Source organism: Juglans microcarpa x Juglans regia, chromosome 7S (assembly GCF_004785595.1).
Source record: "Juglans microcarpa x Juglans regia isolate MS1-56 chromosome 7S, Jm3101_v1.0, whole genome shotgun sequence".
NCBI lineage: Eukaryota > Viridiplantae > Streptophyta > Magnoliopsida > Fagales > Juglandaceae > Juglans > Juglans microcarpa x Juglans regia.
In genome coordinates this window covers 5,099,371-5,119,615 of record NC_054607.1, presented here as the reverse complement: position 1 = coordinate 5,119,615, position 20,245 = coordinate 5,099,371, and the positions used below count along the sequence as shown (strand labels likewise).

At 34.4% G+C, this 20,245-nt stretch overlaps 2 protein-coding genes across 8 annotated transcripts in view; one reads left to right on the top strand and one right to left on the bottom strand.

The window, feature by feature from the left end:
- Positions 1–1,798: 1,798 nt before the first annotated feature.
- LOC121240392 (B3 domain-containing transcription repressor VAL1-like) lies at positions 1,799–10,486 on the bottom strand. Of its 3 annotated transcripts, none has more exons than XM_041137832.1 (13): positions 10,107–10,486; positions 9,758–9,924; positions 8,450–8,531; positions 8,262–8,363; positions 7,158–7,765; positions 6,918–7,014; positions 6,553–6,727; positions 5,471–5,547; positions 4,927–5,352; positions 4,725–4,774; positions 3,317–3,430; positions 3,148–3,215; positions 1,799–2,780 (listed from the first exon to the last, which is right to left on the bottom strand). In XM_041137832.1, the coding sequence occupies exons 2-13, from the start codon at positions 9,868–9,870 to the stop codon at positions 1,990–1,992; spliced, it is 2,703 nt and encodes a 900-aa protein (XP_040993766.1). In that variant the 5' UTR covers positions 9,871–9,924; positions 10,107–10,486; the 3' UTR covers positions 1,799–1,989. The 3 variants fall into 3 exon arrangements, with proteins under 3 accessions (XP_040993766.1, XP_040993765.1, XP_040993767.1); XM_041137831.1 differs by having other exon boundaries at positions 9,758–9,933; positions 10,107–10,485; XM_041137833.1 differs by having other exon boundaries at positions 1,799–2,729; positions 9,758–9,933; positions 10,107–10,484.
- Positions 10,487–17,451: 6,965 nt separating this feature from the next.
- The window catches only part of LOC121240390 (putative disease resistance protein RGA4), a 33,501-nt gene continuing 30,707 nt past the window's right edge, over positions 17,452–20,245 (top strand). For 4 of the 5 annotated variants that reach the window (XR_005935530.1, XR_005935531.1, XM_041137819.1 and 1 more), the window contains exon 1: positions 17,452–20,241. Coding sequence is in view for 3 of the 5 variants with exons in the window: in XM_041137819.1 (XP_040993753.1) it covers positions 17,481–20,241 (2,761 nt within the window). In the remaining 2 variants the exon portion in view is untranslated. The remainder of the gene's footprint in view (positions 20,242–20,245) is intronic. The other variant, XM_041137822.1, reaches the window with a different exon arrangement.

The window sequence follows — 20,245 nt, the reverse complement described above, 5'->3', positions numbered from 1 at the left end:
ATTACCAACATCTTTTATTATATATAAATGCGGACTCATATAATTTTGATATGACATTCTATCTATAAAAATAAATATTTTATTTATTAAATTTAAAATATTATGTTTATAAAACGATAAATCTTTTAATTAAAATTAATATTTCATTATGAACTATTGTAACTTTTAAATTTCATTTCATTTCTTATATATAAAAATATAAACCGATTCAATACTTCACCAAAAGTACTAATTTAACATTTATATTATTTTATATTTTAAGTAAAGTCATATGATTATAATATGACATTCTACTCATAAAAGTAAACATTTTATCTATTAAACTTGAAGTGTTATGCTATTGAGCGATAATTCTTTTAAAAACAATGTTTCAATATTATAAATCGTTGTAAATTTTAAGTTTCATTTATTTTCTTACAGATAAAGATATAAATCGATTCAAATCTCTACTTAAAGGTATTAGTTTAACTTTTATATTATTTCATCAAATAAACTATTTCGAATTTCTTCACTATAAAATTTAATCTCTCTTTAAATCTCTCTCAATTCACAACATATTCATCAATCTGTAAGTTATATACTCGTATATATGGATCTGCAGTCTGCAGATCAGTACATGCATGGAATTTGGACGCGTGGAAAAAAAGAAACAGTAGTACTGCACAGAGTATCATCAGAAAAATTCCCGAAAATATCTAAATTAATTATTTATTTTTTTTTGAAGTCATATCTAAATTAATTAAAATGGATCTGTATTTCGGGAAGCCAACACATGTTCTGAAATATCCGAAGCTGATGGCTTGTTCACGAGGGCTCGCTGAGCATTTCTCTGTGAAATCAAAGATCAAAACGAACACCTTTCGAAAAAATCATATTTGCATGGCAGTAGTACCCCTGATTAATTTGAGACATGGCCCCCACGTGACTTTCCATGTTCTACCTCATTCATGAGTACCGAATAGGAACTTGAAGTAGCTAGCTAGGCACATACCTTAATCGAACAAAAAAAGAATATGGTACTGGAAACAGATTCATTGGACATGTACAAAGGTGCACGTGCATGCATGAGGTACTGGAACAGATAATTTGTGGGTGTCTGCCTGATCGGGATATTCTTATGGCTAATAAAATAAAATTAACTAATTAAATGAAGTTTAAAAGTTTAGAATCATCAAAAATTTTATAAAAATAAATTTACAAATTGATATAATTTTATATATTAATATATTAAATTTATTTTATAATAAAATAATTTTATATTCTAACATACCATATCAAAATATATTAATTTATAAATTTATTTTTATAAGACTTGTTTACGACAGAAATTAGCCCTAGCCGCATGCCCATGGCCATAGATATTCTAAAGGAGGATAATTCCATTGGGCCATTGGCCAGGAAGAAAAAAGCATATTGAGCCGGACATTTTAAATAATACTATAATAATCAATGGATCACTTTCCGAGACTGGTGGTCATGAAAGCGTGCATCATGTCTTGCTTGGTGGCATGAGTTGTATGTATGGCTAGTAAAACAAAGCTCTCTCTCTCTCTCTCTCTCTCTCTCTCTCGTATTAACGCGTACTAACAATTGTGTAAAGCCGGGCATGCATCTTGACACGTGGCATCAACCCCTTAATTGCCTCGATCTGTACGTACGTATAAAATGCCTGACTAACGAGGCTAGCTAATTTGTTTTGTTTTAAAAACGTTTGCTAAAACAAGTAAGCTAGCTAGGGAGTAGGGAGTGTAACGTACAAACATGGGAACGCATGAGAGAGGCAAGGAACACTGCTTCGTTTGAAAATATAAAGCTAACAAACCTATTCTTTCAAAGAGCAAACAAAAAACAGAAGCTCTTGATCTTCTTCATGATGGAAGATGCATGGTTTCAGTCTAACTTGGACTCATGATAAGCCTTGCCAATAAACAAATAAAAAAATAAAAGAAAGCTTTTCTCCATGCATGGAGAAGATCGTTTCAGTCTAGCTTAATGGGACTCGTGATAACCACCATGATCTCTACTACTTTCACGCTCCCAAACGTCAGATGCAAGGCCCCCTTCATTCAACAGAGGTCTCTCGTTTTCTTCGGTAACTAGTGTGTATATACCCGGACTACCCTGTTGCTCACATGTCAAGCTTGGGACTCTTCGTTGCTTCATAAAATCCTCTAATGGAAGGCTAGCTGCTTGAACAAGGCTCAGCAGACTCATTCCTGGTACTTCCAGATCCAGTTGCATGTCATCACGGTTGGGATGGCAATTGAGGTCTAATTTCCCATTACTGCTCTCAGCCTCCTCAGCTTGATTTCCGCTGTGGCTTGCTTCATTCCCCAGATAAATCATAGGCAAATGTCCATCTCTTGATGGACCATTCATTTCTGATTCATCTCTATTGTAGTCATCATCCTTCTGGGCAGTCTCTGCTCCCTCTGATTGACTTTTCTTCTTGCGCAGCATTAGGGTTTTAAACCTGCGCTTTACGGTCATGCAAACATTACAAGTGCATGTGGACTTGTGCTTGCCCTTCCCACTTGGGGGCTGGATGCAAACAATACAAGTGCAGCCAGGGCGGTGTCGGGGATGCTTGGTAGTGGCTCCAACTGACGGTTCACCTGTATCACCCACGTTCTCTCCCAGAACTGCAGCACTGGCCAAAGCATCCAAGCCAGAAGGCTCACATTCCTGGACTGACTTATGGCTTTCTGCACTTCTCCGCTTCTTGAAATCTGAAGAAGATTTTACAGACGGTTGAAAGAAATCAGGAAGTATTTTGGAACCTATTGAGAGTAAAGAATGTAAACTTTGAATGATAGTATTTCAAGTGGCAAATTGACCAATTCGTGGATTCATCATAGGACTGATTTCATCCCTTGCAACAAGCTTATATTTCCAGAGCATTGGGATACAGGAATATCGTCCGTCATGGCAATATGAGCACAAACAGATAATCAGGTGCAAGCAATAACTAAATAACATATCAACAAAGCTCTGGTCCTTTTCATGCATCCATATACAGCCAATACATTTGATGAAAACATCCAGTCACTGTACAAGAATTCACCATTTTTTTCAAACTTCTTGCCAAAACATAATGGACCACAGAAATTATATTATGAAGAAGATACATAGAGGCCAAGGTCATACCTTTGCTTGCTTTCAGAAAATTCTCCAATTGCTTTAGACTGATCTCCTCTGGATCAGAGCAGGAGCACCTGTGAGCACATTGCAAACCTTAAGGGTATAATTATACGGGAACCAACTTTCATCCAAGGTATTCAAAAGGGGAAAGCGGAATTGCGGGATAATGTTAAACCTGCTTGAATCCCAAACATTTTCTGAACACACCCACTTTGGAGGTAGAAGAACATCCACAGGTAACCTTCGCCATTTGGAGCAATCATCACACTGAGCCCACTGTTCCCGTCCCCTGGATGAAAGTATCAAGTATATTTCAGTGCAAGATAAAATTATTCAATACTAGACTAAATGAACACACTCTTCAACATGCACACAGTGATCAGAAATGAATTAGGGGTTGGGTCATTTGTGTCTAGAGTATCTTGTCCACTATAGGATCCATATCATTCTTCAAGTGCTCATGAGCCCAGATCATCTAGAAATGGAGAATAAGAAATTGAAAAACATCAAACACTATATAAGTATGCATACAAGTGTCCTCTAGTCTAACAACTGTAGGAGTTGTTCTTGTATACACCCTGTGTACATGACCATGCCTACATTCTACCATCAATTCGATTATTATTTACTGTTAACAGAGAAGGCCACGCTAAAAGACTAAGGTAAATGAATATTTTTTCAAAAGCTTGGGAGGCCATGTCGGAAATTATTTTTTTCCAAATGCCTAATGCAAACATTGAAGGGATGAGATGGGGGTCAGAGAAGGGAGGGATGGGCTCCTCACTCCCTGTTGTAAATATGTCCCTGGACAAGGGCATGGTCACCGGCATAGAAAATATCTAGTGCATAGAAGACCTTCGCTATCCAACCCTTTAAGGGGCCATGAAACTTTCCTTCTTGATTTAAACCTGAATAAGCAAATAGAAGGTGGCATTGACTCTTTTTGTTAATAAGCATAAAGAGTAGGAGGGGTAACCGGAGGCGGCCTCCTTACCAGGGTGTGACCATAGTAGCACCCTACCTGATAGGAACTGGACAGGAGGGACCTAGGCAGCAGGATGCCGAAGGCACTCCCTCAAGTCAAGTTTAAGCTGTAGCCTAGACCCCAGCCAACTAGGGAATTCAATAAACCCTTAAGCGACTGATGCTAATAGCCTAAGGTAAATCCATATTCAGATTTGAAGATTTGAACTCCGGACACAGTACATGCCAAAAAACCACATGGGAGTAATCCAAGGACCATTGAGCCACCACCCTTGGTGGCAGATTGTACTGATTCTTTAAATAAAGCAAATTGGCATATTTAAAAAAGTAATCAAATAATGTCCATTGACTTCCTAAAGTAAACAATATTTTGGGACATTCCAACATGGAACAGTTGACATACAATGTGAGATGCAGGGGGGAACAAAAACAGGTTCAAATAATATTTCTAACAAACTGACTAAAGCTCTACTGGCTAGTAAGAGGAAAAATATAAGACTGAAAAAAAAAATGCTATCATCCCTTCAAAGCTTTATTATTTCCTTTTCATTACCTATATAATATTATTACCTAATACCACATTTAACATGCATCCTTACCTGGATGGCAGGATAGTGTAAACAGTCCTCTTTCCAAAAACCGGTGGTTCCTGAAATACATTACAATGATTCAATGATCACATCAATTACCACGAAAATATGCTGGTACCTGAGATTCAATACTTAAAACCTATGAACTATTTATTACTTATCTTACTTCATAATAATATACAAACTACAGGACTGATCATGATACACTTACGTCATATTCTTCGAAATCATGGCCCTCAATAGTAACAATGCTAGGCTTCAAACTTGGGGGTGGACGAAGCAAGTCTTGGGCTTCTTCCCATGTAAATCTCAGCTCCAGAGCCTCTTCACTATACATTAGTAGCCTCTTACTTTTAGATCCAATATTCCGCATCCTCTTTTTCTCTGGAATTTGCCTTGGCTGCCGTGGTGAATCTTCATTCATCCTGCCCCTATAGTTATCACTATTATGCAATGCGATATCCTCATCCACTAAATTCAAATTTTCACAGGAAGCATTTTGATGATGCTCCTTGCTTCCTTTCATTGTTTGGAAAAGCCCAGAGAAAACACTTCCTGAAGGCAGGTTCTCAATAACACCAGAAAAGGATGTTTCCCTAGAAAGTGTGTCACTGAGAAGGGCAGATGTCTGAGCATCCTATCAATTTAACAATTATGTATAAATAATATCAGTTTCCAAGACGCATAATAATTAAATGTGATCTGAAAGTAAGAGGATGCAAGAGATGAAGTTAAATATTGCTATGAAGCTAGACCTGTGTATCTTCAGTGTTTGATGCCTTTCGAAACCCCATGACAAGTTTGCCTCCAGGATCTATCCGACTAAATGTTACTGTACCAGAGACATTGAAAAATAATGGAATAAAACATAACCTAATGCTCCCATCCTACAATAGATTAAAATTTGCAAATGGCACATATTTTAATAAAATGAACACATAACTCAAAACTCCTCAAGATAGGCCAGGAAAGATGGGTTTAAATTAAGACAAATGTGAGTTCATATTTAAAAAAGGAAAGCATGTCATCTATTGTGGAAGGGAGGAGTACATTTTAATTTCCAGTTTATAAAAAGGTGGTAGAAATGTTATAAAACTAGAACAAGAACTTCCATCATTGCACCAAGATCTCTTGATCATCGAGACGGAAATGTAAGCCTGCTTGTCAAGACATACTTGTGCCTAGAAAATTGTGTATTTTATAAGCCAAATCCTATTGCAAAGCACCATGTACCAATTAAAGCAAGCCATAGATGCAGTCGAGTTCCATTAAAAAGGAAATTAAAAGTATACAACTAAGAAAAAATCTATACAATACATCACTCCACAAACCAGTATTTACCGAGGACAAATCTAGGTTAAGCTAGGCCATGGCTCTTATGTATCACTATGGCTCATCTGTTCCATGGGTGTTTTCATTCAAGCCTCTATGCAAAAGCACTTGTTTAATGTATGTTGGAACTCACTGGAAACAGTGACATACACCCGGCACCAACCATAGAAATCTCAAAAGGAAAATGGCATAACAAGCAATATCCCAATGGACATTGTATCAAGAAAGTTAATTGATGGGATTGCAGGCAGATCGAAAGCATAAAAAGTTAATTCAACGAGAATGATTGAAAATACTACTTTAGATTGGTGTTGCTCAAAAACTTTCCTTATCATGCCAAACAAAGTTCCAAAGTGATCTATAAGTTTTTCAAAAATCAGTCTGTAGATTCAAGTATAATAAATAAGAATAAAACTTAAAAAAAAAAATACAATAATCACAGGATATGTAAACAAACCCCATGGACTAAATATAGCCCTCTATGCCAGAATATAATGAAGCTTACCAGTGTCACCCGCTTGTAATTGCATAGACTGTATGCAAGGGGTAACACCCTCTAAAACATACATCCTGCTGTTGTTATTGGGCCAAAATCTGAACTGAAATGTCCAGTCATTCCCCTTCACATCTTGAATCCTTAAAGGCAGGCCTTCTGATTGAGAAATGGGAGGAAAATAAGCCTGCATTGACTTTCAGTTTATGCCCACAGCCAGGAAAAAAGAAATAAAAAAGTAAAGGGAATAGAAATTTTTTTTTTGTAAAACCCCTCTCCCTCCCTCACCCTAAAGAGAGTGTGTGTGTGTGTGTGTGAGAGAGAGAGAGAGAGAGAAGCAAGAACAAGAACCTAAAGAAATGAACTTCTAAACTTACTTCAGCACATGCCTTTGGGAGAACCAAACGACCAATCCGACCAGCATCACTGGCACTAAGCACTTTCTCAAACAATGGCACAATAGTAGAATTCAAACTTTGAAATAACAAAGTTAAGGGAAACACCAACTTAAATCAACAGATGAACACTAAAATACATATGGCGACAGCAGCAGATAGTACTTCAACAAAGTCAAACTTAATCATGGAGGAGAAAAAGGATGTCAAAATCATGGATACTCTCCGGATAATTGCTCCAGCTCTTGGTCAGTAATCCTTGGCCAGTATCGGGGAAGTAACTGATTTTTCCCCCGTCCTTCAGTAGGAGGCCTAGCAATTCGCATCTGAACCACACTTTTATTTGTCTCTGAACTTGCAGTGAGGCCCGTTTTCATTGGTTTTGGCAGTATAGGGCGAGATCTTTGCCCTTGTTGGCAGGGAGAAGATGTTTTGCTCTGCTCCCTCCCATCTACAACCCCACTAGAAAAGGGAAGCACAAAATTTGGAGTTCCCAAGCTCATATTCAAAGGAGGCTGAGCTAGTGATTCTTGCACATCTTTACCCTCTAATATTTGTCTACTATTGTCTGGTTTGGCAAATGTTACTAATCCAACAGATGGTTGAATCACACTTGAAAAGCCCGTGCCAACTTGAGATCCATTTGCTTCACCTCTCTGAGATTTAGGCAAGAGGTTTGGTTCATTAGCTTCTTCAACTATTCTGCACAATTGCATAAGTTTTCCCTCATCGCCAGTGACCAATCTTTTCTCAACAGGAGGGGAGAGTGAATCACCAGCATTTTTTACAGTCAATGAACCAAATCCATTAGGAAATTCACCCCTCCAGATCTGCATAACAAGACAATAAAGTCTGTAAAGGATATAATCTGACAGCCATATAACCACCCATTCTATTGGCATTCTAAAAGTATTGCTCATGACACTATTCATCCAAAATGAGCCAAATGACAAGCATCCTCAACAAGTGACATTATCAGCAGCATATAAGCAAGTCAGGAAAATTAGCTTAACATCAATTTAGAAATAAGTTCAAAAGGCCCTTCCCATTACCATTTTAACCTACATGGCTGTCCACTCAGATATTTGAACTGTGTTTGTTTAAATGAGATCTACAAAGAAAGCAGTAATCACCAGCACTAGAGTTACAACAATCATCATACCTGCAACTATATGCATATAGACACATACACATGCCCAGGGCATGACCATCCACGATTGGTATAGAAGTAAATGCTTTAACCCATATAAACATAGTTGAATGAAGTAATGCAGTGAATGTAACACCTTGAGACAATGATATAATATGATATATTGGTAGACTTACCGGATAAAGTCCAGGGCCCTTTGCACAGCTAATACACCCAACGCCCCCAAAGTCCAGGCACTCATACGAAGGCTTAGATATTATGCAACCACAGTGTACACGCTGCCATGACAAATTGAATTACATTTAAAAAGCTCCACACAAAAGAATATTTAACCTAAAAAGGAAAGAGACCACTTTAAACTTACCTTGTTGCATAAACTGCATTCCCTCCAACCAGTTTCCTCTGAGTGGAACATATCACAGAAAACCAGATCCTCATAGGCAGATCTAAGTGGAGAGAGCAGCACATCAAGAATGAGTGAAGTACGAAATATTGAAACCAAAATGAGGGAAACAGATAAATAAATAGAATGTCATGCCATGTTCTACTAAAATTTTTATGACAAACTAACAGAAATATAATAATTTATATTTGTTTGTAGAGACCATTTAACTTTTGTTATATTGAAAATTAGTAGTAGAATGTTGAAAAAGGGTATTTACACTGAGTATATAGCATGAACAAAGGCAGACGAATCAATAGATTAAACTTACACAAGTGGAAGCAAGGTAGCTAATGCATTACAAACATCAAATAGGATAACATGAAAAATAATTTCATGATTCTCCCCATGCACAAGCAAATAATCAGTTACTAGACAATGTGCATGAACAAACACATGTTGATTTCTTTTCCTGAGCAAGCATATTAAAAATCTAAATGTGCCTCCATACTCACCAAATCCAACAAAATTACAAAAAGGAGCAAAATGATATTAACGTGAGAAAAATCGCAAGATTCAAGTCACTTGATAACTATGGAACTAATAAAAATGGAATAAATCTCAATTATTCTTAATATACGATTTGTCAAACCCATATATATTTACCAAGAGCAGATCGTGTCTAATAATATAATCATCCTGATAAAATAGTATCCTTGACAGATTTTCATTAGACTAGCCCACAGGAGTTTTTGGCCCTTAAGACCTAGCTAATCTAAATCACTAAGTCCAGTATAGAGCTAGTACTGAAGTCTTGAACACATGAATTCGGCAAGTCATGGGAATAGCCAGTGATTAATTACAGTTAAATAATGAGCTGTGGTTACATTCTATAAGCCGCAATTGCAGATTTTCTTTATTTTCCATCCTTCCCATTTATTAATTTACATAAATTGCGGGGATAAAATTAAAATTTTGAGCAAGCCGTAGCTAGTTTACTTATCGTAGCAAGGATCAGTTGGATTATCTAATAATAGGTTGGTTAACTACAACGGCACGATTTTCTTCATACAGAAAATTCAAAAAAACTCGAGCATTTTAACTTTTCTGCCAGAAATAGAAAAACTTCAAAAGCAACGCACCGAGACCGTCTATATGAAAAAAAACCCAATAACACACCAATTCAACACCTGGATAAACCCAAAACTTGCCTTTGGAAAATCAAATCATCCCCATAAGAAATTACATTGAATTACAAGAGCAGAAGAAGACGGAGAAAACGAAAATTACCCGCAGTTGTGACAGAGATCGGCGAATCCACCGGATCGCAGAGGCCAGCCTGTCTTCCATTCAAGCGTGGAGGTTGCTCCGCATGAAGCATTCATGCAAATCTTTGGCCCCATTAACCCAAAATCGAAATCTTCGAGCAGAGCAAGACGCAAATCCAAATCAAAACCCTAACAGCACTTCACAAAAAAATTAAAAATTTAGTGAAATAAATGATCATTAGCCACAGCAAGCACATGTACACAACTCTCTCCCTCACATACATCTACGCGCAACGGTTCTGAGATTCGATAGTGATTAAAGAAACACTAAAAACCACAAACAAAAATAATAAAAAAACACCAACACCAACCTCGTCCCAATCCTCGAAGACCCCAAATCTAGAAGTGTTCGCATTCACAATAACAACGAACACAGAAACAAACCCATTTCTTGTTCATCCTCATAAGACTATAATTTTTCAACCAGTAGCAATAAATATAGCTCTGCTAAAAGTGAAGATGAAGAACTACAGGGTCAACTAGGTGGAGATCGATGACGATGCTTCCCGCAGAGCGTTACGGCGGTGGTGGGGCTTTTAACCCCAAAGAAAACGTGTATTTGATAGAGTTCAGACAGAGGAGAGAGAATGCATGCAAAGCAACAGATTGCATAAAAATGCATGCACGACACTTGAAGACACGCCGCATAACAAGTCGTCCCCTCTCTCTCTCTCTACACTTTTTACTGCCAGTTCCCTATTTTCTCGCACTTTCTTTTTCTTTCTTTCGGACAGTGATACGATGAGGATTTAAAAGACCCTCTCTGAATTCGTTAAAAGGTTGTTTCAAGATTGACTTTGGGACACGTCTCTTAATTTGCAACATAATACTAATTATGTTAATTCTCCTTCTAATCTTTTTATTTTTAATCACAAATGTGATTCGATAAAATTAAAGATAAACAATATCATTTATTTTACAAATTTTTTACATATCATATCTTTATTTATTTTTATCGATGAATTAAATGATAAAAAATAATAAAAGATAATTTGACGATGATAAAAATATTATATTTTGAATATAAATGTCATAGAATATATATTTTTTATGTATTTAACATTCTTCTACTTCAAATCTTAAAATAGAAATAATTAATGTTGAAAATGGTCTTTTAAGTTAATTGTCATAAGAAGTTTAGAGGTCTTCCTTTAAAATGGGATGAAGATCTGTATATTATATACAGCAAGCAATGAATTAAATAGCAAGGTGGGTCCTTTAATATCCCTAACATATTCATTATCTTATGAACAAGACCTAATCATAAAAACATTCTTAATTTACTTTTTTCATAAAATTGGTTGTAAATCATTCCCAATACATACGTTTCTTGGCTTTTCTAGCTAACACCAAGCAAGAAATTAAATGTGACTTTGGGGAGGCAGTATTTAATAATTCATAATATATATATATATAATGAATGACTCAATAAAAGGGTTATATCATTCATGGGTTTATAAACTAATTATTTTTACAAATATAGTTCTTTATATTCAATACTAACTCTAGTATTTTTTTATCTTTTCTAGTAATGCAACATCTCCTTCACGAATCACTTTCATCGTGTATCAATATGAGGTATTACAATCTCTAACAATACAATCAAGTCATTCCATTATAGTTGGCACAACTCATATTTTATTATTTTAGATCGATGTAAATTCGATCTAACGGCCATTTGAGACTTAAGTCTTGTAATTATGGTAATCAATTGACTTTCAAACAAATTGTAACATTGATAAAATTTCAAATTATATTTAAGTCTTAACTTTAAAAGAGTTTATCGATATTACAGTAAGCTAGTCATTTAAAATAACTATAAGTTGTAATAACTATTTTTCCGCCAATATCGGACTGAATCATTCACTACCTTCCTATGCTCGATCGATCTAAAGATTTTAATAATCGATCGTGTTATTATTATTACTATTTATTCAAGATTACTTTGTCGATTTTCCTTACATTTAGGATATATATATATATATATATATATATATATATATACTTGTTTTCAATCATTTGTATCCTAGAGATAAAACTCTTAATTACTTTTAACTTTTAGATTGGGAGACATCATATAGAGCCTTGACTTTTGTAGTATTCATTATCATTGTTTGGCATATAATGTTGACTTTTGTAAAATAGCTAGGGAAACTCGTACGTAGTTTGGGGTCTTAATTATACTAAATATATTTTATTCATCCCTCCCTCCTAATTAGTCCTAATGGTTCATTTATTTATTTATTTTTATAATACTATTTCAAAAAATATTTGCTTTTAAAATGACATATCGGAAGGAATTCTGTTATATATAATTATTTTTACATATTTTTTATACACTTTACTGATGTGATTGGTTAAAAAGTCATTTTATATTAAAAATAAGTGACGAAATCAATTATATTAGTGAAGTGCGTAAAGAATACTCAAAAGTGATTGTACATAAAATTTTTATTTTTTAAATTGGCCCCAATTTTTCAGCTTAATAGTTTATTCTCCCATTTAGATCAACCACGTTGTTCAGTAGGATCCATTATAAAAAATAAAAATAAAAATAGAAAAGTTCATTAGCTTGATCACGTGTATATAGGACTCTCTCCCATCACGCATCGTATTTGAATTCGCAAAAGAAGACGACGTGCTCTTGAAAATAAAAAAATATATATCCTCAAAGGTGGCATGCAAGAACTTGAGGGCCCCAAATCCAAAAGAAATACTAAATAAAATAAGTTTTATAATATTTATTATTAATTTAATTGTTTTTGCAATATTTATATAAATAATAATAAAATATTCTATCTCTCTCTCCTGAGTTCTTCAAGTTCATGCATGAATTGAAGGGAATCTTGTTCCGAACAAAACCATATATAATCTCCTTTCCATGCAAATCTACCTACCGCCCACAGCTTCAGCCGCATATGGCTGTGTTTTGTTTTGTTTTGTATTTTTCAATCTGTTATATAAAGATTTAAACCCAAAATCTACGGAGTACGTAATTAATGCTACGTATGCCATAAAGTAATATTACATGTACTAATAATTTTATTAGTTTATTTTAATTTTTAATTTTTAAATTTTTAATTTCGTAATTTTTAATATATTCATAATTAGCATATAGAGAAATAAATTTTTCTTAAATATATTTAATATTTTTTTATGCGATGAGTAGTGTTACATGTATATATACCAGACCTACTTTCCCTAGATTTTAATTCTCTTCTATATATCCTAGAAAAATATAAAAGTGAAATTAGCAAATTATAGCATTTAATTCCTATTACAAAATCGGGATTTTTAAGTGTGCATTAGTTCGGTTCTCGTTTTCTCATATCATGATATATATGCATAATTTCTGTCATAACAATCTTCAGAATCCATTTCTTGCAGGGCTTCGGTACTATTTATACACTTTAATGGGCTTAACTGATTCCAACAGCTGGACTGAATTGATGGGCCTATGAATAAATAAAAGGCCAGCCCAACTAACCAAGCCACACAGGCCGATCTCTTAGCACGCTATCATCCAAAACTATTAAACCCATTACAACTCCACCATTCATTCTTGGTTAGCATATTGTTGATCAATCAAATGATCCTCTTTTATTTGCTGGGTATTGTTTGAGACTGGGATGTTTCAAGCATTGGATGGCTGTTGTTCTTTTGATGTGCCGGAAAATCATTCATATTATATCCTAACATCGAGCAAGAAGAGAAACCTTGGATTACTAAGGGATCTTTGCTTCTATCTTGATGTGCTGGACATGTCGACAATGCAGAATTAAGTTGTGGTTGTCTATAATCACGGTTTTAGAGAAGAAAAATATTTTAACTAAATTTATATACTAACGTAATTTGATGTGGTACGTCAGATTGTATAGTTATTTTTATTGTGAAGTAGATATAACGTATCATATAAAATCAAATTAATTTGTGGGTTTACGCAATTCTTTATATAGAACGAAAAATCCTAGCGATGAAAGCTGTCATCAGAGAATTATGGATCAATTTGTATTCGCAAGTCATCTCAACTCATTTCAACTTATCTCAACTCATCTCATTACTATTCATTATTATTCATCAACTTTAACTCACAAATCTCACTACTATTTATAACTTATCTCACTACTATTCACAACTCATCTCAACTCATCTCAACTCACCTTCGAATCCAAACGATACATTAATTTTTTCCTTTGAACTAAAAAGGTTAGTTGTGATTTGAGCAAAGAGTGTTAATTTCTCTTTCTTATTGCCTTACATTTGTTGTTTATATTAGCATGGTGATCAAGGCTGGTTGACGTTAATGGATAAACCCACGCGTAAAGAAATACCAGCCACCTATGGCTATGTCAATTGCCAATGTTAACACAAGTCATCTTTGTTTCAAATGATAATCTGTAGTTATCTCCCCCTTTTCCCTCTACTCAGTAATCATTAGATTCAATGAATAATTAACTGAGTTAAATTCACGTTTGTGTCTATTTGCGCATGTACCAAGATGCTCCGTACGTAACTTGGTTTCTACACGACCATGTTCTCCATTATACCATCTCTATGCTCAAAGTCGGAATTATTTTCCGTCCAGCCCGAAACTCAGGTAACCGAGTTCACCCGGGCAGTTATCAAACCGAGTTTTAACCGGATTTATCTGCCTCAGTTATACTCGGATACGGGTAAGATACAGTATCCAGGTTATGAGTTTAAATCTGAAATCCGGTTTAGTTTTTTTTTTTTCTTAAAAAAAAACTTTACAATCTCTTTTTGCCATACAGAATTTACAATTTTTTTTTTTATATACATTTGTTTCATTTTTTTAAGAGATTTAAAATATATATATAAATAAATAAATAAAAAGAAAATTTACCTTGTCGGTGCTCGGTGACTCTAGCAGGCCCCATCAAATATAGGAATTTTTTTTCTTGAACAATTTTAATAAATTAGCTTATTGGTTTAATTCGTGGTACTGGACAGGTTGTTCTCCTATATCCAATGGGCCGAGTAGTTTGGGTAGGTCATGGGTGGGGTAGGTCAGAGGGACCGACCTGCTCCGTACCTAGTACTAGAATTAGAAATCAAACTTAGATTTTTTTTTTTTTTGGTTAGAAACCTCTTTAAGGTAGGGTCTTTCAGACACATTCCTGTAAAATAAATTTCAATCTTGTGTATCGCATCTTTAAAAATTTTTCTATACGAAATTGGTTAAATTGTTAACTTTTTATTAAGAGTGTGGTCCTGAATAATTGTTTACATCTATGAAATGTTGAACCATAGATCTTGAAGGGAGTAATATTCCATAACCAATGCCTCTACCACTTGAGCCAACCTCTTGGAGTTTCAAATTTAGAAATTAGAATCATGATATTAGGGTTTTATTTATTTTTTAAGTAAGAGGAGTTTAAACCTGATTCTCTTATCTGAAGATCAAGTTTTATGGCATTTGGTCTAAAGGGTTTCGACAATCTTGATATTAGGTTAAATCACCGTAGTCTATGACCAAAAAAGCAAGAGAGAACAAAAAAAAAAAAAAAAGATACAAAACCTGGAGCATTGAATCGGGTAATTAAGAAGCCAAGCCAGCTTTGGCTGCTAAGTACTCAAAGTCTCGTTATGTTTGGCTGTCAAATCCATATCAAATTAATTATTAATGGAATTTATTATTCTTTTAATTTTTTTATAAAAAGTTAAATCCATCTCAACATATTTCATATATTCGAATACATATTTTAATCTACTTCATACATTCAAATACATCTCAATAAAAAATAACCCTTCAATATTGGGATTTTAATATTGAAACCCTTAAATTAATTTTGAGAATTTTAACATTGAAACCCTCAAAACAGATTGTTAAATTAAATTAGAATTGAAACCCCTAAACTAATTTAGGGTTTCAACTTTGAAATCTCTAAATCAATTCAGAGTTTCAACATGATCATATTGGTGGTAAACCTTTTGGAATAGAGAAATGTTACGGCCACAAATATATTATAAAAAAAGTAAACTCACAAATTGATATGATTTCATATGATATGTTAGATCTATTTTATAATAAAAATAGTTTTACAATCTTATATATCACATCAAATTATGTTAATTTATGAGTTTATTTTTATAGTATTTATTTATTTATGACTAAATAATCTATCTTTAGAATAACTTCAAAGTTCAATTAGGTACCACCAAAATCACAAGGAATAAAGAAAAGCTATGGAAACTGAAGGGTGTATAAAGTGCAGATTCTATTTCTGCCCCTGTTTGTAACATGCTCTCTTACCTTTAGAATAACTTCAAGTTCAATTCTACGACCAAAAAAAAAAAAAAAAAAAAAGATACGAAACCTGGAGCATTGAGTCTGGTAATTAAGAAGCCACGAGTACTAAAAGTCTCTTGTGTCACTCACATCTATCTTAACTCATTTCAAATTAATTATTTATGAAATTTATTTTTTTAACTTTTCATAAAAGATTAAATTCATCTTAACATATTTCATACATTTAAACACATATTTTAATATATTTCATACATTCAAATACATTTTAATAGAAATCACAAAACACTACTATTCACATATCAACTCAGATCATCTGAAATCATCTCGACATCAAAACACAGTCTCAGACTCTCAATCTAGGGTTCTCATGTCTTTTTGGCAAAGAAGCACCCAAATGATTCAAATGTAACATTTTTTTAAGGAGTTATTCTATTCTTAAATCGGTGTGTAGAGTATACCATACAAATTACTTGAATGAAAAGATTTGATTTGTAAAATTCAAATTAATTTTTTTTTTCAATTTAAATAATATCATATAAATACTTTTACTACATGTTATGTATACTGACTTATAAATAAAAGAGTATTATACGCTTGGATCATCAACTTCTCACAACTAATCTGAACTCATCGTTATAATTTTTTCAAATTCTAACACAAAATATAATAATATTAAAAAATAATATTCTAACAATATTTTATTATCTCATCTCAACTCAACTCAATTCAGTTCAGCATTCAAGTCTATCCGTCGTCTTAAGGTATGCAAGCTCCACATACTCTCTTTAAAAAAAATGATATTCTTTATTAAAAAAATTATTATTTCAAGAATATGCTAAATTTATTATTTTTTTAAAATGAGTAAATAAGACTTGCACATTTAAAAACGGCAAAAATCATTTCTCTAGATAAAAGTTTTCTATTTTTAGAAGAGGTGTAATAAAACTTGAGAAATGTTAATATGTCCCCTAAATTTGCTTCCTCACTTGGCTTTCATGTATTTTATTTTTTTATATTTAATGATTAAGAAAGTACTCTTAATGTATTAGTATATTTTTTTTAAAAAAATATTTAAATATATTAAAAAACTATAAAAATATTTAAATATATTTAAATACTGGGCAGCCTGGCACTACTCATAAAACTTTTGAAGTAGCCAATGGCCCAATCCCCATAGTCCTCTAAGGAAAAAAAAAAAAAAGTAGGCTTTAAAGTAAAAAGGACCCTCCAAATTATTTTATTATGTGATACTTGAAAAAATACAAAATCACATAATAAAATACTTGAAAAAAAAATACCCTTACCGATACGCTTATGGGCACGGGATTGGGTCACCGCATTGTCCATATATATATAGGCCACGACTCGTCGATTCTATTCACATTAATTTGCCTATTCGCTTATCTTCTAAGAAATGGCAGAAGGTTTTCCCTCCATTATTGTTCCTGGAATCATTGAGCATTTGGACGCGCAGACGGTGAAAAAGCTCGGATTATTATCGTCGTGTGTCAAAGATTTTGAAAAGCTGAAGGACATTGTTTTAGAATTACAACCTGTGCTTCTGGATGCCGAGGAGCAACAAGCCGCGAACGATGAAATCAAAGCCTGGCTCGAGAAGCTAACAGATATCTTATATGAAGTGGAGGAGTTGCTGGATGATTTATCCACCAAAGCTCTTCGGAAAGAACTCGTGACCCGAAAAAAGAAGGCAAAACAGGTGTGCATCTTCTTTTCCAAATCGAATCAACTTGCATTTAACCGTAGAATGGGTCCTAAGATTAAGACTATTCTAAACAATTTAGATCACATTGCAAACGACATGAGGAAGTTTCATTTTGAGGAACGCCATGGAAAGATACCAGTAGAAGAGAATAGGGAGAGGGATCATAATGCTTTTTGTCCAGAAGTACTTATTGGTAGAGATACGGAGAAAAAGGCAGTTGTTGACTTTTTAATGGACTCCAATGTTAAGGAGAACGTTTCAATACTTCCGATTGTTGGAACCGGAGGAATGGGAAAGACAACACTAGCTCAGTTCGCATTCAATCACGAGAGAATCCAAGAATATTTTCAGCTAAAAATGTGGGTGAATGTCATGTCATGTGTCTCTCGTGATGACGTTGGTATGGAAAAAACAATCGTTAGAAAAATCCTAGAATCTGCCAGAAATGAGAAAGTAACATTAAATCCTTTTATGAATCCTTTTATGATTTTTGAAAAAGAAATTTATGGTAAGAAGTACCTACTTGTCTTGGATAATGTGCGCATCAATGATCGTGAAAAATGGTTACGCTTGAAACGAGGTCTGATAGAGCAATATGGTGCAAGAGGCAGCAAAATTTTAGTAACTACACGTAGTGAAGAGGTTGCCGATACTATGTGCACAGTTAAACCCTATTACTTGAGAGGTTTAGATGAAGATGACTCATGGTATTTATTTAAACGGGTGGCGTTTAAAAATGGCCAAGAGCCAGACGATGAGGACGGAATTGTGAATGTGGGAAAGGAGATTGTGAGAAAATGTGAAGGAGTCCCTCTCATCATAATAACAATTGGAAGGTTATTGTATTTCAAAAATTCAGAAACAGAGTGGTTGTCTTTTATGAATAATGAACTTTCAAGAATACATCTAAATGAAGAAGCTGACATCTTAGCAACTCTTAAGTTGCTGATTTACGATCAACTTCCGCAGCATTTGAAACAATGTTTTGCTTATAGTTGTTTATTTCCAAAGAATTACGAGATTGATAAATCAACATTGATTAATCTTTGGATAGCACAAGGATTTATAAAGTCGTCAAATGAAGAAGATGAATGCCTTGAAGATGCTGGTCATGAATACTTTATGGATTTAATTTCGAGATTTTTCTTTGAAAAAGTCACAACAGATTGGTCGGGTGAAGTCACTAGCTGCAAAATGAATGACCTCATGCATGATCTTGCTATGTTGATTGCAGGACCGTCAGTAACCACATTAAACTCTTTTACATATGAAGAGGACGTTAACAAGAGCACTCGTCATCTATGGGTTGGTTACGATATAGAATATTACTTATATCTCGCACGTTTAATTTCTAAAGCAAAATGTAGACTGCGAACATTTCTTTCACCAAGTGACAGTGAACCTAAGGGCATGACAGAATGTGATGCAATTTTTTCAAGCTTCAAAACGTTGCGCGCATTGCAATTGGGTAGTAGAAACCTAGATGGTTTACCGTCAAGCTCGATTTGTAAGTTGAATGGTTTAAGATATCTTGATCTTTCTGGAATGTACATGATGAAGAAGTTACCAGATTCTATAACCAGCTTGCAGAATTTGCAGACGTTAAAACTGTGCAATTGTAGTTGGTTTGAAGAATGGCCGAGAGACTTTTCAAGATTAGTCAACCTCAGGCATCTTGACATCAATGGATGTTGGAAACTGACTTATATGCCACGTGGATTAGGCCAATTGACTAAACTTCGGTCATTATCAGACTTCCTGGTATCCCCCCTGGATTCTCTCAACATGCATAGCGGTGGACTAAATGAATTAAATGGACTAAATTGCCTAAGAGGTGATTTACAGATTAGAAATTTGGGATGTGGGAAACATGATGTTAAAGATTACAGGGCTGCAAATCTGAATGAGAAAGAAAAGATTCGTTCTCTAAAATTATATTGGGAGGATTCATTTGGGTTGAGGGATGATACCCTCGCTGGAAAAAAATTGAAAGCCTTAGAACCTCACCGCAATCTTAAAAGGCTTCAATTAAGCGGTTACAAAGGTGCGGAGTTTCCGAGTTGGCTTTCGTCGCTCACAAATCTTGTTGAATTTCAATTATCCAAGTGTGAAAAACTGAAATGTTTGCCACCATTGAGTGAACTGCCCTCTCTTAAGCGTCTGTTTCTTAAATACTTGGAGGGTATTGAGTACATGTCAGATAGTGATGATGAGTATACTGGGACATTCTTCCCATCCTTAGAGGAACTTCAACTCTATTATTGCCCTAATCTCAAGGGGTGGAGGAGGGAAGAGCCTCGTTTACTCCCTTCATTTCCTTGTCTTTCAGAACTATCCATCTCGGGTTGCACCGAGCTGGATTCCATGCCGACGTTTCCATGTCTTGAAGAAGAGTTGGTCCTGTCAAATGTCAGATGGAAGCCAATGCAAATGACAATGATGATGAATATGGGTGC

Excerpts from the sequence above, each read along its gene's own strand:
- LOC121240392 (XM_041137832.1), bottom strand. The coding sequence starts at position 9,870 with ATGGGGCCAAAGATTTGCATGAATGCTTCATGCGGAGCAACCTCCACG. Across the intron at positions 7,015-7,157 it reads CTGGAGCAATTATCCGGAGA|TTTGAATTCTACTATTGTGC; the intron begins GTATCCATGATT and ends GTTATTTCAAAG. Across the intron at positions 6,728-6,917 it reads TCCCAAAGGCATGTGCTGAA|GCTTATTTTCCTCCCATTTC; the intron begins GTAAGTTTAGAA and ends AAGTCAATGCAG.